At 45.5% G+C, this 23,992-nt stretch overlaps 1 protein-coding gene across 3 annotated transcripts in view; it reads right to left on the minus strand.

Moving 5' to 3' along the window:
• Nucleotides 1–23,992, minus strand: part of PPP4R3B (protein phosphatase 4 regulatory subunit 3B) — a 73,142-nt gene that overhangs the window by 10,432 nt on the left and 38,718 nt on the right. For 2 of the 3 annotated variants that reach the window (XM_074949479.1, XM_074949478.1), the window contains exons 10-14: nt 18,575–18,616; nt 16,021–16,179; nt 14,863–15,032; nt 11,515–11,654; nt 10,382–10,566 (exon numbers count right to left, since the gene is read on the minus strand). In XM_074949479.1, the coding sequence (XP_074805580.1) occupies nt 10,382–10,566; nt 11,515–11,654; nt 14,863–15,032; nt 16,021–16,179; nt 18,575–18,616 (696 nt within the window). The remainder of the gene's footprint in view (nt 1–10,381; nt 10,567–11,514; nt 11,655–14,862; nt 15,033–16,020; nt 16,180–18,574; nt 18,617–23,992) is intronic. The other variant, XM_074949480.1, reaches the window with a different exon arrangement.

The raw sequence follows: 23,992 nt of genomic DNA on the forward strand, positions 1-23,992 counted from the left end.
AGAAGGATGTGTAAAAATTAGCAAGCGTCCAGTGGAGGGCAACAAAAATGATTAGGGGACTGGAACACATGACTTATGAGGAGAGGCTGAGGGAACTGGGATTGTTTAGTCTGCAGAAGAGAAGAGTGAGGGGGGATTTGATAGCTGTTTTCAACTACCTGAAAGAGGGTTCCAAAGAGGATGGATCTAGACTGTTCTCAGTGGCAGCATATGACAGAAGAAGGAAAAATGGTCTCAAGTTGCAATGGGGGAGGTTTAGGTTGGCTATTAGGAAAAACTTTTTCACTAGGAGGGTGGTGAAGCACTGGAACGCATTACCTAGGGAGGTGGTGGAATCTCCGTCCTTTGAGGTTTTTAAGGTCAGGTTTGACAAAGCCCTGGCTGGGATGATTTAGTTGGGGATTAGTCCTCCTTTGAGCCGGGGGTTGGTCTAGATTATCTCCTGAGGTCCCTTCCAACCCTGATATTCTATGATTCCTGTAAGCTTCCTTTTTGTGTTTAAGCTCAGCGAAGATTTCACTGTTAAGCCAAGCTGGTCGCCTGCCATATTTGCTACTTTACATTTGTTCTTATTGAATTTCATCCTATTTATTTCAGGCCAGTTCTCCAGTCTGTCCACATCATTTTGAATTTTAATCCTATCCTCCAAAGCACTTGCAACCCTTCCCGGTATTGTCCACAAACTTTATAAGTGTACTTTCGATGCCATTATCGAAGTCATTGATGACGAAGATATTGAATAGAATCAGAACCAATACAGCTTGACTGTAAACCATTCTTTGGGAACTGTTTTCCAACCAGTTATGCCCCTAACCTCCTAGTAGCTCCATCTGGGTTGCATTTCCCTAGTTTGTTTATGAGAAGGTCATGCGAGACAGAATCAAAAGCCTTACTAAAGTCAAAATATACAACATCTACTGCTTCACCCTATGTACAAGGATTTTTGCCCTGTCAAAGAAAGCTATTAGGTTGGTTTAACATAATTTGATCTTGACAAATTGATGCTGTTACTTATCACCTTATTATTTTCTGGGTGTTTGCAAATTGATCGATCTATTATCTTTTCTGGCACTGAAGTTAAGATGACTGGTTTGTAATTTCCCAGGTCGTCCTTATTCCTCTTTTTATAGATTGGCACTATATTTGCCCTCTTCAGTGCTCTGGAATCTCTCCCATCTTCCACAGCATTTCAAAAATAATCACCAATGGCTCAGATATCTCCTCAATCAGCTCCTTGTGTATTCTAGGATGTATTTCATCACGCCCTGGTGACTTGATGGAATCTAACTTGTCTAAGTTACTTTTAAATTGTTCTTTCCATATTTTCGCCTCAGATCCTAACTAAGCTGGTGACAGCAGGGCATCATTTATAGGTAAGGCTATCCTGCCTTGAGGAGAGCTGTGTAGGGTATCTACCAGGCCATGCTTGGTTCCTGCACCAAGCATGTAAAATTGGCTCTATTAAAGCATCAAGTATATATATTACTGGTCAGGACTTTATTCTGCTTGCACTTTATAAATGTGATCAAGTCATGATAAGAAGTTATTCACATTGTGCAGTAATGATGGTTCTTCGAGATGTGTGCCCCTGTGGGTGTGTCTGAATCTCTGCACTGCTGATTGGAGAACTTCGGTAGCAGTGTTCATTGGGCCCATGCCTGGGCTGTCTCTCCTCATGCTGCACCATGAGGCTGGCCAGCGCTAGCAAGCTAACTGTCCTCAGTTCCTTCTCTATTGCAGTCATAAAAGGAGAACTCCAAAGTACAGGGGAGGAGGGTGGGTTGTGGAACATTCATAGGGACACATCTCAAAGAACCATCGTTACTGCACAAGGTAACTTCTTTGAGTAGTGTCCCTACGGGTGCTCCACTGTAGGTGACTCCTGAGCAGTACTCCTTCTGAAGAAACTTTGGAGTTGGGTCAGGTACTGTAGAGCCAAAGATGGCATCGGACGCAGAGAGCCGAGCAATCACATAATGTTCTGCAAAAGTATGGACTGATGCCCTGTCACCGCTCTGCAGATCTCTGAGATAGGAACATCCTTGAAAAAAAGTGATGGCTGAGGAGACTGAGCTTGTGGAATGTGTACAGATTGAGTATGGGGTGGGATGGGAGGTGTCACATTATGAATTAGATAGCTGATATTGCTGAGCCCTTGGATCTTTCCACCACAGACAGGAAAAGTCTCAGAGACGTCCTGAAGACTTCTATCTATCGGCCAAGGCTCTCCTAACATCTAGGATATGTAGTATAGCCTCCTTGATGTCTTGGTGAGGCTTGGGGGTAGAAGATTGGAAGGTGAGTCGACTGATTCATGTGAAACAGGGAGGTTACCTTAGGGATGAATTTTGGATTAGTGGTTGAGTGCGACAGCATCGAGTATCCCAGCTGTAATAGCTACTAGACAGACCCTAAGAGATTTTAGGGATAATCCTGATTTTAAGGGTCAGAGCATATTCTAGATTATGTGAAAGAGTTGCTGATATTGGAGAGATTTGTTGGGACATGCATCAAATCTGAGACCTGGACCATTTCTGCAGGTAAGTATGTAGTGTGGAGGACTTTCTACTGGGTAATATAACCTCTTGTATTTCCCTTTGAGCGTGAACTTTCTAGATGCTGGAACTAAGCAGGAGCCATGCTGTTAGGTGGAGAATCCCCAAGTTGGGATGTAGGGTACACCCTCGGGCCTGTGAGAGGAGGTGCAGAAAGTTGGGGAGAGAGATCGTTGGCACATTGCAAACCGTGTCAGGTAAGGATACCAGGTCTGTCTCAGCCAAGTAGGAGCAATCAGGATGACAGGAGCTCTGTCCCTTTCTATTTTTAACAGAACCCTCAGCAGAAGAGGAAAACAGAAAAAAGGCATAAAGGTCTCTGCCCCAAGCAAGAAGAGGAGCATTGTCCAGAGAGTGCTGTCCCATCCCCACCCTGGAGCAGTAGCGTGAACACTTCTTGTTCTGGTAAGTGGCAAAAAGGTCTGTGGACTGAGTTCCCCATGGTGTGAACAAGTTGTGGAGTACTGGTGGGTGCATCTCCCACTCATGATTGTGCAGGAATCTGCGACTGAGATTGTCTGCTATAAAGTTTTGCATATCCGAAAGGTTAGCTGCAGACAAAGCGACATGAGAAACGCACCAGTTCCATAGTCTCATTGCCTCCACACATAGAGAGGGTGACATGCCTCCCCCTCCTGATGGTTGATGTAGTACATACAGGCTATGTTTCTGTTAGGATTTTTGTATTTGATCCTGAAATTAGCAGGAGGAAATGGGCACAGGCATTTGTGACCAATCTCAGTTAGAAACTGATGTGTAGAGACATTTCCATAGGTGACCATTTGCCTTGAGTCGTGAGGCAATTTAAATGTGCACCCCACCCTATGAGTTATGTGTTGGTGGTAAGGAGCAACAATAGTGACATGTGAAAAGGAGAATCCCTTTGCACACATTGATCAGGTCCTTCCAACAGTTTAAGGAGTTTTTAATTCTGGTGGGTAGTGACAGAGGTTTGTCCAGCCTGTCCCTGTTTGGTCTGTAAACCGAACTAAACCATAGTTGGAGGCATCACATATGTAGTCTGGCATGTGGTATCTCTCCCATGCCTGCTGCTGTATGTCCTAGGAGTTAGAGGCAGAGTCTGGCTGATATCCGTGGACTGTACTGAATGGTGCCTATGAGCGAAACCACGGATAGGAACTTGTGTTGAGGTAGGAGGGCTCTGGCCTGTAGGGTGTCTAAGTTAGCCCCTACGGATTCTAGGCATTGCACTGGAGTGAGGGATGACTTCTGGATGTTGATCTGTAAACTCAGTTCTGTGAACAAGCGTATCATAGTGTCAACGGCTTTGCGGGCCTCCTGAAAATATCGGGCTCCAAGGACACAGTCGTCCAGGTATGGGCAAATCATTATCACTTGCAAGTGGTAATTTGAGTGGCTACCACTGAGACAACTTTGGAAAAAGTTCTGATGACAGACTGAAGAGGAAGACTCTGTACTGATAATGGCCATGTTCAAGAGTGAACCTGAGAAATCATCTGTGAGCCAGTAGGATCAAGATGTGAAAATAGGCATCCTGGAGGATGAGGGCCAAAAACCAGTCTCCCTGTTCCAATGTTGGAATGATCGTTGATAAGGTGACCCTCTTGAACTTCTGAGCCTTAACCAACTTGTTGACAGCTCTGAGGTCCAGTAAGGGTCTCCAACCTCCCTTTCTTTTGGATATTATGAAGTAACAAGAGTAGAATCCCTTGCCTGGCAGATACTGAGGTACTGATTCTATGGCTCCTAACTGGAGGAGGCGATCTAAACTCTGTTGTAGTAAATTCTCGTGAACAGCATTCCTGAAGAGGGAGGGGGAAGGAAGGTGAAATGGATGGAGTAACCGGATTGGACGATCTGTAAAAGCCATTGAACTGATGTTATGCGTTTCCAGGAACTGTGGAACACTGTCAATCGGTGGCCAAATAGGTATACAACCAGGGTCGGTTGCATCAGTTGTGGAGTGGTCTCACGGTGCCGCAACCTCCCCGTCAAAAGTGATGTTTAGATACAGGGGGTTGGGACAAGTTTTGTGGACCAGACTGTTTGCGCTTTGGGAATTTCCCTTTTTGTCTCTGTGGTTCGTAATGGTGCTGAGGTTGATATTGAGCCACATATGGTCTGGGTTGAGACTGTGAACTAAAACACCTCTTTTGCCCCGGAGTATAGATTCCCAGTGACCTTAGGGTAGTCCTGGAATCCTTCAAGGTATGAAGGGAAGCGTTCATCTTTTCACCTATGATTTTTGTGCCCTAAGGAAGAACTTCCACTGTGGACTGCACCTCTTTCGTGAATCCCAACAATGATGTCATGATGACAGCCATGATGTCAGTCGCATCACCACCGCTGTGGAGGTGGACCTAGCTGCTGTATCAGCGGTGTTGAGGGACGAGTGTAACAAAGTTTTTGATACTAACTGTCCCTCTTTAAAGAGCTCCCAATGCAGCTCTGGCAGTTTTTCAATAAAAAGTCATTGAGTTTGTTGTAATTTGTATTGTGATATTTGGCCGTGAGCACCTGGCAGTTGACAATACAGAACTACAAGGGGGCCGAGGAATATGTCCTCCTGCCAAAGAGATCCAGCTATTTCCAGTCTCTGTCGTATGATGTAGCCCTACACTAGTGTTGCCAGCCATGGAAACTGACAGTGTCCACCATGATGGAGTCGGGTGGTGAGTCGGAAAAAAGGAACTTATTATGTTCCTTTGCTGGAACATAATATTTGTTATCTGCACGCTGGAAAGCTGGAGCCACCGAAGCCAGGGTTTGCCGAACTGTTTTGGCCAGGTCTAAAACGGCCTCATGAACTGGAAGGGCAACTTTTGATAAAGAGGAAGAGTGGAAGATATTGAGGAGTTGATGCTGGGTGTCTCTGACCTCTTCCAACTGTTTCTGAAGGGTGTCCACCACCCTCCTTGCCAGCTCCTGGAAAAGACGGAAGTCATCTGCTAGAAATGGTGGAGGCGGCACAACAACTTGGTGGAGGAGACACAAAGCCCTGGCTGGGATGATTTAGTTGGGGATTGGTCCTGCTTTGAGCAGGGGGTTGGACTAGATGACCTCCTGAGGGCCCTTCCAACCCTGAGATTCTATGATTCTATGACTTTGGGGAGGAGGAGGATTTGGCCTTAGGTCCTCCTCCATTCTGGCTTCCTCCATCTCCTGAGGTGGTTCAGAGGTCTGGATGCTGTAACTGACTGTTACCGTACTCAGTCCCCAACAGTCCGATGTTACATATGATCATGTTGGGCTGAAGGGCGACAGGCATTCCAAAAACAAAAAAGGGGAGATAGATCTGGAGTTGAGACTGATATATCACCTTGGGCATATCTTCAAAAGGCCTGCCTAGCTCCACTGCAATATCTAAGAGAGCCTGACTGGGAGGCTGAGGTGGGCAGGAGGGGTTGGAATCACTGATAGCCCTTCCCTTTTCTTTCGTAGGGCTCTTGCCTGGGAGGCACCGCAAACTTGGGAGGCTGCTGGGGCCCAAAGTGCTTCCTGGAAGCTGGAGGCCTGTAAAAGGCCTAAGGAGCAAAGGGTGGCCATCAAGTCCTTGAAGCTTCGAGTCTGTCTGTTTGGAGAACAGGGAGGTGGCCCAAAAGGGGAGGTCCTGGATGGACTGCTGCACTTCGTAAGGGAGGCCAGATGACTGGAGCCATGAACAGCGCCTCATGGTGACTGCTGACACCACAGTCTTGGTTGCTGAGTCGGCTGTATCCAGAGCCGCCTGGACGGAGGTCCTGGCCACAGTCTTGCCCTCCTCTAGGATGGCCATGGACTCCTGCACTGACTCCTGTGGCAGGGAGTCCTTAAATTTGGACAATGATTCCCACAGATTAAAATCTTACATCCTGAGCAGGGCCTGCTAGTTGGAGATACGTAACTGGAGACTGTTCGTATAATAAAGCTTACATCCAAACAGGTCCAGTCTCTTGGGCTCCTTATTTATGAGGGTAGCACTCAACTTCCCCGTCTGTCCCGCTCATTCGCCGCCAACACCACCAGGGACCCCAGTGGGATGGTGGCTGCGAGTAAAGGTATTCAAAACCACCGGCTAGGACACAGTATTTCTTTTCTGCCCTTTTTGAGGTAGGGGACAGAGAGGAAGCAGTCTGCCACAGTGATCTGAAGGGGCCCATCAACGCTTTGTTAACAGACAAGACCACTCTGGAAGGAGTAGCTGCAGTCAGGATGTCTATTAGGCTGTGTGCTGACTCCTTAAGCTACTCAACTTCCGGGCCCAAGTTAACAGCTACCCTTTTCAGGAGCTCCTGGTGGGCCCTGAAGTCATCCTCTGGGAGAGGGTTACTAGGGCCTGCGACAGCCCTCCCCTCCACCATATCCACTGGGGCCATTTCTTGGATATGGGCACCAGGGTCAGTACTGGAGTCTGGGTCCAGAGCCGGGCGGGAAGAGACAGTAGTTTGCCTTTCTGACACCACAAAGTATGAGAGTACCGGGAGAAACTGCTAAGGATTCCAGTACTGGCCAGGCACCGGCAGAAGGGCTAGTACCAAAGCCTGGTTTTTAGACCCAGTACCCGCTTGCTCCTCCAGGCAGCACTGGGAAACTGGGGACCGGCAGTGGGCTGGTGATCACTGCATTGGGACCGGGAGGGCTTGTCCCTGAATGGTGCTGTGGTGGAGCTTACTGCATCCTGCCCCTTTCTGTCCCCAGTCGTCTTGGTTTATAAAAGGCCTTGAGGGGTTGGTGGTATTGGGAGGTACAGCAGGTCCTTTGCCACCTGGAAAACCTCTGGATGGAAAGGGGCCAGCAGATGCCTGACCCCATGGCTGCTCCTAGGAGTCGGTGGTGGATCCCGTACTGAACTCAGCTCCCTATGCAGAGTTATTGGCACCATCAGAAGTTCTGGGGAGGGCAAGTGGCCCGACATGGGTCTCACTATGCCAATCATACCCTGCTTGTCTCTTCTCTGCACTGGAGAATGCCATCTCTCAGTGCATTGTTTCTTCTGCCTCTTCCTCTGCACCAGGGATGGAGAGTGGTGCTGGGAAGAGCCCCATGCTAGGGAGCACTCCGCATGGATGTCAGGGTACTTGGCGCTGATTCAGAACGGCTTGGCTCTGAGGCCGGTCCGAGGGTCGCCTCCACAAGAATGGCCTTCAGTCAAATGTGTCTATCCTGTCTCGTGCAGGGTTTGAAGTCTCTGCAGAGCTGGCATTTTAACATGAGACTCCATTAGACATTTTAGACAGCTAGTGTGAGTCACTAACTTGCATCGGTTTGCTGCACAAGGCACACAGCTTGAAGCCTGGGGACTGGGGCATGCCCAGCCCCTGGGACGAAAAGTCCCTTGAGAAGCGGGACAGCTATATATATACTAACACTACTATATATACTAATTCTAACTAAGAACTATATGCATGACTACAGTAACTATACAAAATACGAACAGAGCAAGTCCAAACCACTGGGAAAGGAGCCTTGTTTAGTAAGAAGGGTCATTCCAGCAACAATCATGAGCAGTAAGAAGAAACAGAGGATGTGGGGCCTGCAGCACCATTTATACCAGTGCAGACGTGCACAACTCCAGAAGGCAATAGAACCAGCCCAACGGATACCATAGAGGGAAAAATCTCCGGCAACTGCACGTGGTGCATGCACACACCCACCCAGCATGGAATGGACAAGAGCAAGCACTGGAAGAATAACTTCAAATTGCAAACAGAAAAACAATAGCCTTAACTGACTGCTAATGGCTTCATCTCTAGCCAGGGGCAGTTGAGAAGGAACTGAGGACAGTTAGCTCATGGACGCGGGCTAGCCTCGTGGCGCAGCACGAAGAGAGACAGCCCAGGCACGCGCCCAACGGACGCTGCTACTGAAGTTCTCCCATCAGCAGCACAGTGGAGCACCCATGGCGACATCACTCGAAGAAGAACTTCTACCTAAGCTCTCATTAATTTTTAGTTCTGTGACCAGTATCTATTTATCTGGTAGGACAAGACCTAGAAGAATTCCTCCGTGTTGGCTGCAAACACTTTTGAGTTAGGAATTTTTCATGCATAATGTTTAGAAATTCCAAGAATGTTTTAGTACTGACAGCATGAGACTGCCAGCATGTGTCACTAAAATTGAAGTTTCACATGATCATGCAGCTTCTCTCCCTTCGCTAGACACAACAGATAGATGTGTAATGAGGTGCTCATTCTGTTCCCTAGTGTGATTTGGAGGTCTACAGCAGTCTCCAACTAATCTTGTGCTTTAAAGACATTGATCCGTAAGCATTCAAGATCATTTTCTTCCAAGTTATTAGTGACTCAAACAGGTAATGCCATTTTTGACTTAAAAAGTACCACTCCCCTTCCCTTTTATGCACTTAAGCCTTCCAAATTAGCATCTAACCATTGATTCTAACATTCCAATAGTGCGAATATCACACCAGGTTTCAGTAATACCAACTAGATTGAATTTATGCTCATAACTTAGCAATTCACATTACTCTTGTTTGTTAAAGAGGCTCATAGCACTAGCCTATAGGCAATTCAAGAATTTCTTCTCCATGTTTTTGGTTCCTTGATTAATTTTGTTCTAAACACAGCTCTACTGTGTACTGAGTACTCACATCTTCCCCCTTCTTACCCTCCCCCTTTTAGTGTTAGTTTAACCCCTCCTGACTACTCTAGTTAGTCTATTCCCTGGGGAAATAGTTTACTAGTTTACTGAGGTGGAGGCCATCCAAACTATACAGCCCCCTCCTCCCACAGAAAGTGGACCTATGCTCCACAAAATCAACAACTTGCACCTTACACCACTCACCTAGCCAGCAGTTCACTTTGAGCACCCTGAAGTCATCTACCATCCGCAAGATATCAAATGACACAGGATGGGGGAGGAGGCATAATTGCTCATCTGATGAGGATGACGACTTGTTCAATGGCACTGCCTCTTCTTCAGCTCTCCCTCTAGAAGGTCCTGGGGTACTAGTGGTTGCCCTTCTTGGAAGGTGCTCTTGAGTAAGGGTAACCTCTACAGAACTGGTCTCCCTATGGGACCCCAGGATTCTAGAAAGTCCATTCTTATGGGACATAAGGGAAGGGGGAGGGACCCCAAGAGTGTTCCTGCCAGAGAAGGTGTCGGATCAGTCATTGGTTCTTGGGAGTCTCTTCCTAGGGATACATCTCAGAGGAGGGATGTTCAAATGGAAAGGCAGTGGAATCTTGGGCAGTGATCTCAAGCATCTGAGGAGGTGGTATCCCCAGTTTTAAGTAGGGGTGGGGGGTTAATGGCGTCTGTATTGGTGTTTCATTGGGACTAGCAGCCACGCCTGCATGTGTGGGTTTGGCAGCAGCAGGGTGCATGTCAGTACTGGCAGGAGATCCCTCTTGGTACCTCTCAGTAGAGGGGATTCAGGTTCTTCAAACATTTGGAAGTCCTCTTGCAACAAAAACCTAGTTAGTACTGGGGAAGCAGGGAACTCAGTGGCTGGTTGCAAAACACAAAAACAGGGCGAGCCGCTCAAAAGCATATGTGGAAAATTAATAAAACAAGATCAAAGAGGTAAGAATAAAACAAGTAAGCTGGCTAAAACTTTGAGGCTAATGTACACAGAAACGCTCAGTCTCTAACCACAGGTGGTTGAGAAGGAACTGGAGTTGCGTCTGTCAACCCCCATATGCCCTTGGATTGGACCATGAAGACATAAACAGGGTGCAGGCCCGGTTACCAAAAATCTCTGAACAAAATTGCACTGGAGCGTGCACACCTAAAGTGGAGCACCCATAGGGACACCTACTCAAAGAATCAAGATGTTTATCTCAAGTCACACAATGTAGGATATACAATAGTTTTGTACTGCAGAACAGAAATGATAAATAAATTACCTTTTTTAGTTTCCATAAACTTTTCATAACTATCTGGAAAGTCATCCTCTTGTTTTGATTTCTCTATGGGAGGTACAACAGCTTCACCTTCTTCCTCTTCATCTTCATTGAACCACATTTCTTCATCCTCCTCTAAGGCTCTTGCATCTCGGCGAAATCTGTTGCTACGCAATATGGATGGGACGCTGTAAAGAACGACCACAAATGATTCAAGCCTTGTCGCTGGTTTACAAACAATCAAACAAGGAACCATGAATGGCTGATACAGTGTGGCGAAATATCAGCACAGAAGCAACCTGAAAAAGTATAACCCACTATGAAGTACAATAATCAAAAACTGTACAAGCTCATCCTGGAAATAATTTCTTGATGCCTTGAAATGAATTTAGTGGGTTGATAAAGGCAGTCTAGATCAGGCTAGTTATTTAGATTGTACATTCTATCTGGTCACTTATAAAGAATCAAAGTGCCTAAAAAGCAAACTGCATGACAATGTCAGTAGTAAAGATTTCATAGAGGATTCTACTCTTCGCTCTACCCAAGTTCTAGTAACCCCCTCCCCAAATTAGAGTTTAAGTTTAACGTCAAATATGTCAGGAGGGTTTTAGAGCACAGTGCAAGATGCATCTGTGTCTTATGAACTATTCAACAGAGGCTTAGGCTGTACTGATTCATCTGCACCACTGTAAGACCTCTCATGTAGCTGCTCTACGCTATCAGGAGAGAGCTCTGTCTTCGACATGGCGCTGTGCACACTACCACTTATGCCGGCGAAATTTATGTCACTCAGGGGTGCTTTCTCCACACCCCCAAGTGACGCAAGTTTTGCAAACATAAGTGGTAGTGTAGACATGGCCTTAATCGAATTTCTCTGATAGAAAATTTATTAAAATGAGCTAACAGAAAACATTCCTTCCACCCTCAACCACCAATTTACTATTCAAGTTGGTCAGATCCACAAGTCAGATTATTGTGTAAATTTACCGTGGAAACAAGAGAACATGAAAAATAAAGTAACTGCACGCACAACTAACTACTCTGGGGAATCCTCTAGAAAGACTATCCAGAGATGCTATTAGAATATTTTGTTTTATTACAAAAGTGAGTTTCAAGATGTGCGAATAATACAGTACCTGTTCAATTTCTGATTTTGTCTGTCTTTTTCTTGTTCGTATTTAGTCTTCAGCCCCTTGAATGTCTGAACATATTCAATAGATTCAAGTGCCTTATAAAAGTTTTCAACTATATGTGCAGTAAGTGACTTGATATCTTCCTGCATAAGCACAAAACAATATTTAAATCTCAAATATAATAGTAAGATACAGAAGATCAGAGGTTTTCAGTCAAGGCTATTAGCTTTAAAAGTTACTCGACTCGTTTTTCCAAAATTAAAAAAATTATTGCAAATGACAGATGAGAAAGTTACTTCGTTTTTCTTCATGGAAAAGTTTAAATAAATAAATCTGAGATCAGCAGAATTGCTTCTAATGTAAATGGATGCTTGAATTTATCTGCTCCTTATTCTCACTTGCTGTCCCTTTTATCTGTGATATCAACATGAGTTTCTGTGGAGATGAATATAGCGTTTTATTCACAGGATTACGCCTTCATGTGAAAAAATACAAGGCAAGAGCAAACAAACATAGAACATTCATATAAGGATCAGAGTTTTACCATCCACTTTATATGTTATGTAGTTAATGTGGAACAGCTACCTCTCAGTCAGTCTCTAATGAATCCCCCTTTATGGGCCTGATCATTTCTTTCTGTACTAAAATGGGCTAAGGGGGAAGAGTCAAAAATGCCCATGCTTGAATGAACTGAAAACCCAATGCATTTTCTCTTCTTGTGAGAAAGATTAACAGCTACAGGTAGAAGACACTTTTCTCCTCATGCAGAACCCAAAGATTCACCTGACCTCAACGCTATAGATCTCAGGGCAACCACACCAAACAAATGTCATCCCAGGTATTCCTGCCAGTCCCCTTCTTCCGCCCCAAGCTGCCCAAATGGCTTGGTGGTCGTGATGCCATTGGTGCCATTTTCCCATACCTTTCCTTACAAGGGCAGCGAGTAGTATCAGGCCTAAAATTAACATTGCTCAAAGCAACACACACACCTGTACGTTTTTACAGCTATTACATCAGGGGTGGGCAAACTTTTTGGCCTGAGGGCCACATCTGGGTGGAGAAATTGCATGCAGGGCCATGAATGTAGGGCTGGGGCACAGGGTTGGGGTGCAGGAGGGAGTGCAGGGTGTGGGAGGGGGTGCAGTGTGCTGGATGGGGCTCAGGGCAATGGGTTGGGGTGCAGGAGGGGTCTCAGGACAGGGGGTTGAAGTGCAGGTTTGGGGTGGGGGCTCCAGGCTGGTGCCGCTTACCTGGAGCGGCTCGGGGCGGGGGGTGGGGTGGGGGCAGAGGCGCGCAGAAGGGCTAAGGCAGGCTCCCTGCCTGCCCTGGCTCCACACTGCTCCTGGAAGCAGTCAGCACCACATCCCTGCAGCCCCTGGGGGAGAGGGACACAGAAGGCTCCGCACGCTGCCCTCGCCTGCGGGTACCTCCCCCGAAGCGCCCATTGGCTGCGGTTCCCTCTTCCAGGACAATGGGAGCTTGGGGGGTGGGGCGGGGAGGTGCCTGCAGGCGAGGGCAGCGCGCGGAGCCCTCTACCACCCCCATCCTCCCCGCAGGAGCTGCAGTGCCGGCCGCTTCCGGGAGTGGCGCAGGGCTGGCAATCCTGTGGCCTGGATCCAAAGCCCTGTTGGGCTGGATCTGGCCCGCGGGCCGTAGTTTGCCCACCCCTGTATTACATGCGGATTTCAAGAGGAGAATGTTAATGAATTCCTACCCCCCAACTTCTTGGCCAGACATGCTCCCTAAAGTCCTGCAGAACCCTAAACACGCCAATTTTCTGGATAGGGACTGCCAGCCACTCAAGGTGTTAAAGCATGCTATATTTACTGGCCTCTTTCTCTCTGCAAACATGAAAGTGGGTCTCTGTGAACAACCTCTTGGTCTGAAATAACTTGACTTAGTTGAGCTTCGGGGCACACTGCAAGGACCTTCTCTTTACCCAGGCTTTGGGAGGCAAGCTGAAGTAGGCTGTGTCTACTTTGTTTTTCAGCATGCAATTTATGCTCATTTAGACTTATATTCACATCCACTTGCTGACACGCAATTTATGCTACATAACTCCTCTGAATTTCACCCATTAACTATGCAGTCGATTAGTCAGAAGGATGTCTTTCTAAAAGACACAGGTTTACATCCTTTGCAACTGGTCTATTTTGGCCTCAGTCAGGAAGTACAATTTACATGTGGGTAAGGAACAGGGATTAGAGGGGAGTAAAATGGTAGTCAGAATAAAGAAGTGGTTTCCTCTTTCCTTGTTACACAACAGGTAACAAGTAACTGCCCATGGGTAAGTGGAAGGCCTTTCATTTATGACTTGTCTGGTCAGAGAGCTCCCATATTAGATATCTAAAATGTCCATTTAATGAAAAAAAGGAAGTTAAACTCAAAAAGTCCCCATGCATGCTGGTAACAGCTGACATTTACTCAACAAAAGCTGTTGTGATAGCAACTCTTACACCAGACAGCTGACTGATGAAAGCACTGCTACTTGTGCTATTTTTATTTCGTGACAATAGCAGGATCACTATCACTACATGTATTCAAAGTTGTTCAACCACATGGTTGGTTTAGGAAAAATAAAACCAAACCTCCTGAGTTGCAAGGACACTAGAACTCACTTTTCACTACAACACTGATTTAGAACAAAAGCACTTTTTCCAGTTTACATGAAGAAGAAATTATAGTTTTAGCCTTATAAGACATTATTTTACTGATTTAGATACCATCTTAAATCCAAAGTAATATGCAAAACCTACAAATATAGGATAGTCTTGTGGGAAAGATTAACAGCTACAGGTAGAAGACGTCATCTTCTCCTCATGCAGAACCCAAAGATTCACCTGACCCCAACCCTATGGATCTCAAGGCACCCTCACCAAACAAATGTCATCCCAGGTATTCCTGCCAGTCCCCTCTTTCCGCCCGAAGCAGCTCAAATGGCTTGGTGGTCCTGATGCCATTGGTGCCGTTTTCCCATACCTTTCCCCTATAAAGGCAGTGAGTAGAAGTAGCAGGCCTAAAATTAACACTGCTCTAAGCAACACACACCCCTGTACGTTTTTACACCTATTACATGCTGATTTCAAGAGGAGAGTGTTAACCAGCTCCCACCCCACAACTTCTTGGCCAGACATGCTCCCTAAAGTTATAGGAAAAGGACAGTCAAGCAAGATACAAACACAAGACTAAACAAAGGACTTTTATACTTTAGTATTATAATAGCTAAACTTTTGTTATTGGTACTATCCTATTTAGTGTGAAATTTTCTAGACTCTGCATTTTATGTTCAATGCATAAGATGTTACATGCCTAAAACTTAGTGTTTTAAACAAAACTGGCTTAAAAACTTACCACTCTGATGAATTCAAACAGTTCAATTACAGCTGAGTTCAGCAGATTGTACCTAGTTCCATTATCCAAAAGAGCATTTATAACTGGCTCAAACAGGTTCCCTTTGGTGATATAACGGTTATAAAATTCATCCTTCAGGCCAATTATCCTCCTCATAAAGCGAAGAGCACCTGCAGTTTAAAGAAAATTTAGAAATCTTTGATAATCATTGTACAATCCCCATTCTGCTGTGATTGAAGTCAACAGAAAACCTAAGATTGACTTCAGTGGGAGTGAGATCTGCAACATCTGTTAAAAGGGCTGCAAAAGTTCCTTTCTTTTTAAAAACACTTTTCTAAAGGTTCAAAATAAGTATCTATTGGTTTTGTCTTTTTCCTATCAGGCAAACTTTTCTTTCTTTCACATTTCTTGTTGCGCACAAACCAACACAACTTTGGTTCCATTATTTTCTTGTTTATATGAAGCAGCAATAAGTGTTAGCCCATCAGATATATAGATTTTATTGGTTCATTTGTGTGCTCTTTCTGCTGTCTAGCTCTGAGAGGCGAGCACAAAACATGTTAGGTCATTCCTTATGTACCATGGTGCACAAAATAGTGATTTCATTAATTTCCTACCAAAAATAGTGGATTTTATAGTTTTATAATGATCTCAGTTTAGGTGAGACTAGACACCTAATCATATTTTATGCTTACTACCCAATTCCAAAATGATCCATCCCACAGGGTGGAGGCGGAAGAGAATTACCAACCTCTCCTTCCACTGCACAGTACTTGGGAATATCGGCAGGGAATATCAGGTGTTTTCACCTTCCTAAGCAGTATCAGGTGGGCTTATACTATACAACTGATTTTCTGCTTTTGCTAGTGGACTAGAAGACAATGGTCCTTTAAGCCTTCTACCTATGGTGTTTCTCTTAATTTGAAAGTTGTGTCACATTTTGGACCTAAATTACATGACAAGGTAACTTCAATAAAGAATAGCAGCTTTGGTGGCTCACTGGATTAAAAAAAATTAGGCTATTTACACATTTACAAATTAAGCCAAGGCACTGCATGTAAATTCAACAGATTCTGAACATGAAGAAGTATTTCAGTGCTAAATGTATACCACACAATCTTTAAAACAAAGTAAACTACAGTTCAATTTACTACTTACACAAGGCCAAAAATGTGTGTTTTGAATTCATCAAGACCAATACTCTCCTTAGCAAATCTTTGTTCATAATATAATTCTTGATGTGATATGTGTGGTGTTCCACGCAAAAGGTGAGCAGCTCCAAAATTAAGGCAAGCAGCTGTGCCGTTTGATAATTATCTACAAGAAAAATAAAAACTAACTAAAATCAGGCATATAAAAAACAAAGCAAACTTTTCTACGCATCCACAGCTTATGACAAAGTAGTTTCAGCCTATTAACAGTTGAAAGTGAATAGAGATTTATCAGCTTGTTAATTTGACTTCTTAAGAGCTTCCTATACCAGTCTACACATCTAGGTTATGCTTCTTCTCTGTCAATAGGTGAAGACTGAAAACCTACTTAATATCTTTGGCTAAGGAGAACAGACACCATGAATAGATATTTGGAGGTCTACGTCAATAGGAAATATAAAAAGAAATTATAAACAGCCTAAACCCAAAACGGAGCCTTTATGGGGGGGTGAGGGGGGGGAAGGGAAGAGAGGGTGTGTGTGTGTGAGTGAGAGAGGCTACTAGGCTAGATGGACCACTGGCCTGACTCAGTATGACCATTCTTATGTTCTAGATGCACCTCTTGTAGCAGTAGTGTTTTCCTAAAGGTCAATCCAATTAAAAAAATCCAACTCAAGAAAGAATCCAATTAATAAATCTGAGACAAGTGTCTTCCTCGATACAAATTTCACCCATCAATCATCTGAGCTTCAGCAGCACTTTTTCCTTGATAGAAAAGAATTCTCTATTCAATACAGTAACTCCTCAATTAACCTTGTCCTGGTTAACGTTGTTTTGTTGCTGATCTATTAGAGAACATGCTCATTTAAAGTTGCGGAATGCTCCCTTAAAACATCGTTTGGCAGCCGCCTGCTTTGTCCACTGCTTGCAAGAAGAGCAGCCCCTTGGAGCTAGCTGGTGGGGGGTTTGAACCAGGATGGGCCTTAGCCCCCCTAAGTTCCCTGTGCAACAGCCACCCAGCAGAATATCAATTGCCGGGCAGTTTAGGTGTCCCTCCTCTCCCACTGCCATGTGCTGCTCCTGCCCTCTGCCTTAGAGCTGCTCCAGGGAGCCTCCTGCTTGCTGTGCTGAGGGGGGCTGGGTAGAGAAGAAGGGTGCTGAGATCATGGTGTCCCCCTCCCCTCGCTCCTGTGGAGATGGGATACAGAGCGGGGGAGGGACACGACAGGGCTCAGGATGGAGGGAGCTTGCTGGCAGCAGCTGCTGTCTCAACTTGCTGATCAACTTAAAAAGGCAGCGTACTTAGAGGGGGGTCAGCATACTGAAAGGGGCAATGTGTGTCTGTCTCTCTCAGTGTGCGTCTCTCTCTCACACATACATGCACCCCCCAGCACTTTGGAAAGTGGAGGAATGGTGTGCTCCAGTGGGATAGCATGGGTTCATCATCACGTTCCGTTTCCTGCAGGGAATGTTTGCAGCCACTGCCATGTGTCTATTTGTGTCTCCTCCCTCCATTCGTGCTGCCTTGTAGAGTGTGAGGCCACATGAACAACGTGTTAACCCTTGAGGGCTCAGCCAAGTGCTAGTTCATCATTTAGCAGCAAGGCATTCCCTGGGAAATATCCCCCCCTCTTACCCCACCACCTCAACGAAGCTTCTCAATCATCATTGCTGTGTACAGTATTAAACTGTTTGTTTAAAACTTAGAGAGAGAGAGAGTGTGTGTGTGTGTGTAAGTATGTATATATAATTTTCATTCCCCCTACCCCTACCCCCCCTCCCACCCAGAACTGAACCGAACCTAACACTATATCTACCTATCTCACAGTTGCCAACCTTCACATGGTAATTAAGCACCCCGACTTTCACAATAAGCCCAAAATCAAGCTAATCTCATTTCAAAACAAGGCCAAAACAAGCTAATCCCTAAAGAACCCCAACAACCTATGTGACTAGACACCCCGGTGTGCAGTCTGGGACTGTGGTGGGCCTGCTGTGCACCCTGACTCTCTCCCCCGCTTGCTCCTGCTTGCCTCCACTTGCTCGTTTGCTGAGAGCCGATCCAAAAACAACAAAAAGTAGTAACAAGCCACAAGCCAAAAACTAGCCAACAAGCAACTCATAAGCCAATTAAACCAAAACCAAGCCCAATTTCTGTGTTTTTTCCACGGGTTTGGCATGTCTGATGTATATATTTATTTAATTTCCCTGGAACCTAACCCCCCCACCCCACATTTACATTAAATTTTGTGGGGAAATTGGATTCGCTTAACATTGTTTTGTGTAAAGTAGCATTTTTCAGGAACACAATGACAACGTTAAGCGAAGAGTTACTGTACAATTCTGTAAGACAGCCTGAAGCAAAGTCAAATGAAAATGAAGGTTTTTTGTGTCTGTTGGCTGGGAGGAAGTAGAACCTGTAATCTAAACTAATAAAGGAGATTTAAAAAAAAAACAGATTTAAGTTTGGAAATTTTTTATATTTTGAAATTCATTTTGTCAGCATGGATTTGTTCAGTATATACAGGAAAAGGCTGTAAAATAAAATGACTACCACTTACCAGGACAAATAGTGTTACTCTTGTTGGACCCAACTACTGCATCTGATATACAAATAAGTGTCAATACAGATTTTCAAAACACTCTAAAGTGCCTATTTAATAACACAGATAAATAATCAATTCCATTACTAGCTTCAATCAGGTGATGGCACAATTTCGTGTGTTAATAAGTTATACAAAAGTACTATAACAATAAGCTTATATGCCAGGAAAGATTTCTATGTTATGTTTTCTAGTTACAAAACCTTAAAAAAACCCAAACTTCACTAAGTGCGTGTTATACTTAACTGAACATTTAAGAGTAGTGTTAATCTTTAGTCAAAACACTTACCTAAATTAACATTTCTACAATAAAAAAACCTTATAATTTAGATACTTCATATACGAATATTTATAAAATACACAGAAATAGATAAATAATTCCCTTTTTGCCAAATATCCAGCTAATACATTCCTCATTAGATAGACCATAGTCATTTTAAGTGAGATAATGGACAGTCTCAAAACATATTTGAAAAGTAACTCTTATTCAGTTTCACCATCTTTTAAAATGGGGATCGTAAGAATTACATACCTCAGAGAGGTATTATGAGGATACATTTCTCTTTGTGAAGTACTTCAGAGACAAAAAGTGCTGAGTATTATTATTTCAGCAACATTTTATGTGGCCTGGAGAATTCAAATACTTTTTTTCTTTAAACCAGGGGTCTCAAACTCAAATAACCACGAGGGCCACACGAGGACTAGTACATTGGCCTGAGGGCCACATCACTGACACCCCCACCCCCGCTACCCCCGGCCCCACTCCACCCCTTCCATAAGGCCCCACCCCTGCCCCATCTCTTCCCTGCCCCCACTCTAACCCCTTCCCCGAAATCCCCACCTGAACTCTGCCCCCTCCCTGCCCCAGGGGGTGCAGGAAGGATGCAGGGTGTGGCAGGGGTTCAGGGCAGGGAGTTGAGGTGCAGAAGGTGTGCAGGGGTGCGGCAAGGGACTCAGGGCAGGGAGTTGGGGTGTGGGGTGCGGCAGGGGGCTCAGGGCAGGGGGTTCAGAACATGAAAAAATGGGGGTTGCCGTACTAACTCTAACGAGACTAATCAATTAAGCTGGGCTATTATTAGCAGGAGAAAAAAAACCTTTTGTAGCAATAATCAGGATGGCTCATTTCAAAACAGTTGACAAGAAGGTGTGAGTAACAGTAGGGGAAAATCAGCATGGGGGAGGGGGGGACAGAGGGCTCTGTGTGTTGCCCTGGCCGCTCCTCCAGGTACCTCCCCTGAAGCTCCCATTGGCCGTGGTTCTCCATTCCCGGCCAATGGGAGCTGCGGGGGGTGGTGCCTGGAAGCAAGGGCAACACACAGACCCCTGTGCTCCCCATCCCCCAGGTTCCCGCCGCTTCCCAGAGTGGCACGGGGGCAAGGCAGGCAGGGAGCCAGCCCTGCCCCTGGTGCACACCAGGCCAGAGCTGCTCTAGGTAAGCACTGGGGGGGGCAGGGGCATGCACACAGGGAGCTGGTGGGCCGCAGAAAATAACCCCGTGGGTTGCATGTTTGAGACCCCTGCTTTAAACCAACAGAAAAAGGAGGAAAAAAAAAAGTCTCCAAATTGTGTTACTTAGACTTTTAAAGAGAAGGTTACTCACCTTGTGCAAAAAGAACGAGGAGTACTTGTGGCACCTTAGAGACTAACACATTTATTTGGGCATAAGCTTTCATGGGCTAAAACGCACTTCATCAGATGCATGCAGTGGAAAATACATGCAGTAGGAAGATGTGTGTGTATATATCTATACACACACACACACACACCAGGAAAAAATGGGGGTTGCCGTACGAACTCTAATGAGACTAATCAAGGAGGGCTATTAGCAGGAGGAAAAAAAAACACTTTTGTAGTGATAATCAGGATGGCCCATTTCAAACAGTTGACAAGAAGGTGAGAGTAACAGTAGGGGAAAAATTAGCATGTGAAAATAGTTTTTAATTTGTGTAATGACCCATCCACTCCCAGTCTTTATTCAGGCCTAATCTGATGGTGTCCAGTTTGCAAATTAATTCCAGTTCTGCAGTCTCTTGTTGGAGTCTGTTTTTGAAGTTTTTTTGTTGAAGAATTGCGGCTTTCAGGTCTGTAATTGAGTGTCCAGGGAGGTTAAAGTGTTCTCTTACTGGTTTCTGAATGTTATAATTCTTGATGTCCAATTTGTGCCCATTTATTCTTTTGCATAAAAACTGTCCAGGTTGGCCAATGTACACGGCAGAGGGCCATTGCTAGCACACGATGGCATATATCACATTGGTAGATGTGCAGGCGAACGAGCCCCTGATGGTGTGGCTGATGTGATTAGGTCCTATGATGGTGTCCACTGAACAGATATGTGGACAGAGTTGGCAATGGTCTTTGTTGCAAGGATAGGTTCCTGGGTTAGTGTTTTTGTTGTGTGGTGTGTGATTGCTGGTGAGTATTTGCTTCAGGTTGGGGGGCTGTCTGTAAGTGAGGACTGGCCTGTTTCCCAAGATCTGTGAGAGTGAGGGATCGTCCTTCAGGATAAGTTGTAGATCCTTGATGATGTGCTGGAGAGGTTTTTGATTGATTAGTCTCGTTAGAGTTGGTACGGCAACCCACATTTTTTTGTGTTCTCTGTGTGTATCTCTCTCTCTCTTCCTACTGTATTTTCCACTGCATGCATCTGATGAAGTGGGGTTTAGCCCACGAAAGTTTATGCCCAAATAAATTTGTTAATCTCTAAGGTGCCACAAGTACTCCTTGTTCTTTTTGCTGATACAGACTAACACAACTACCACTCTGAAACCGGTCACCTTGTGCAGTAACTGAGGTTCTTCAAGATGGTTGTCCCTGTGGGTGCTCCACTTTAGTTGTCTTGGCTCCTTGTGCTTGTAGTCGGAAACTTGTGGTAGCAGTGCCCCAGTTGGCTGCTCCGAGCGTCTACCCCCGAGCGCAGCCAACCGTCACCCAGTTCCTTCTCTACCCGAGCTGAAACTCTGAAGCGGAGGGGGGCGGGGGTTGTGGAGCACCCACAGGGACAACCATCTTGAAGAACCTCAGTTACTGCACAAGGTGAATCATCTTCTCTTCTTCTTCAAGGAGTGTCCCTGTGGGTGCTCCACTTTAGATGACTGAAGAGCAGTGCCCCTCGGTGGAGAGGAGTGGCTTTGGAGTTGATGTATGTATGACGGAAAGCACCGATAAGACTGAAGTGAGCGTCTGCAGTTGACTGCTGTTCCAGGGCATAATGTTTGGTGAAAGTATGGGGCGATGTCCAGGTAGCTGCTTTACAAATATCTGTGACGGGTACATGTTTGAGAAAGGCTATGGATGTGGACACAGCTTTAGTGGAACGTGTGCAAAGTCCAGAAGGAGCTTGCAAATTGTAATTTTGGTAACATAGTTTGATACAATTAGAGATCCGTTTAGAAAGTCTCTGTTTGGAAATGGTTTGGCCTTTTGATCGTTCTGTTGTGGATACAAATAGCACTGACGATTTTCTGAATGTTTTTGTCTCTCTATAGAACGCCAGCACGCTGCGGACATCTAGTGTGTGAAAGGACGCCTCCCTGTTGTTGGCATGTGGCTTGGGAAAGAATACAGGTAAGTGAATGGGTTTGTTGAGATGGAAGAGGGAGGCAACTTTGGGTATGGGTGTAGGATTACTTTGTCCTTGAGGAATGTGGTATAAGGTGGGTGTGCCATTAGGACACCCAACTCTCCCATCCTTCGTACTGATGTGAAAACTACTAAAAAGGCGACCTTCATGGATAAGTGCAGGAATGAGCAGGTTGCTAGCAGTTCAAAGGGTTTGCCCAGGAGGGCACAGAAAACAAGGTTGAGGTCCCACATAGGGGTTGGGTCCCTTAATGTGGGGTAAGTGTTCTCTATACCCTTGAGAAAGTGCTTACTCAGTGGATGGGTGTTTGGGTTATGTTGGTGCTAACAAGATGACTCTGGATTTGTCTTCTCTGATCTTGTGTAGGACTCGACAACAGGGGCATCGGGGGGAAGGCATACAGGAGCGGGACTCCCCATTTGATGAGGAAGGCGTCTCGGTGTGAGTTGTGTCCCAGTCCCACTCAGGAGCAGTGTTGTGCGCATTTGGCATTATGGGTTGTGGCGAAAAGGTCTCTGAGGGGAATCCCCATTGTCTGAATATAGTTTGCAGATTTTGTGGGTCTAGTTCCTCACTCGTGCATCCATGAGAAGTTCCTGCTGAGGTCGTCTGCTGTGGCATTCTGTTTTCCAGGTAGGTAGGATGCCGTGGTATGTATATGTTGTTGAAGATGCACCATTGCCAGAGGTGGACTGCTTCTGTGCAGCGCAGGTAAGACTGGGCCCCTCCTTGGCGATTTATATAGAACATAGTCAGAAAATTGTCCGCAAGAATCTGGACAGTTTTCTTGCGGATCAGGGGAGAAAATGATGGCAGGCATCTAGAACGGCTTGGAGCGCCAACAGAGTTATGTGGAGATTTGACTCTTCTAGGGACCATCGGCCCTGGATGATGTTGCCAGCCAAGTGTGCCCCCCATCCTACTAGAGGCATCAGTGGTGATAGTGACTGATGGGGTTTCCCTTTGGAAGGGAATGCCTGAGCATACATTTGTGTTTTGTCCACCACGTGAGTGAGTCTTTCACTTTGATGGGCATTGTAAGCTGTCTGTCGATCGAGTGTCTGTGAGGAACGTACAAAGTGCGTAGCCAGGTTTGTAGACATCTCATATGCGGCCTGGCACGTTTCACGACAAATGTGGCAGCCGACATGTGTCAGAGAAGTTGTAGGCACGTTCTGGCGAACATTTGTGAGCTGTGGCTTACTGTTATGATTAGGTTTGTTAAGGCAACAAACCGTCGTTGTGGTAGCCATCCGGATGTGATGACATGAGCTGTGCCCCTATAAAGTCCAGTTGTTGTGTTGTGGTCCAGTTGTTGGGCTGGATTTCTGCAGACTGGTTTGTAACCCTAGGTTTGTAAATAGGGTTAGAGTGGCGTGAACTACCTCATTGTGTGTCAGTGCTTTTAGCAGACAGTCGTCTAGATAGGGGAATATGGTCACACCCTACTTGCGAAGATGTGCTGCTGCTGCAACGGCCTGTACTTTGGAAAAAGCCCTTGGAGCCATAGAGAGGCCGAAGGGAAGTACCTTCTGTTTGGAAGTGTAGGTTGCCCAGAGTGAATCATAGGAATCTCCTATGCGCCAGGTGGATAGTGAGGTGAAAGTAGGGCAATGGCTGAGAGCCACTCTCCTTTCTCCAATGCCGGAATTGTGGTTGCTAGGGTTACCATCTTGACGAGCTGTGTTCTCACAAACTTGTTCCATTTGCGTAAGTCCAGAATGGGCCTCCATCTACCTGTTTTCTTCGGAGTGAGAAAGTAATGGGAGTAGAACCCCCGACCCCTGTGCTGAACT

This window comes from Natator depressus, chromosome 3 (assembly GCF_965152275.1).
Source record: "Natator depressus isolate rNatDep1 chromosome 3, rNatDep2.hap1, whole genome shotgun sequence".
NCBI lineage: Eukaryota > Metazoa > Chordata > Testudines > Cheloniidae > Natator > Natator depressus.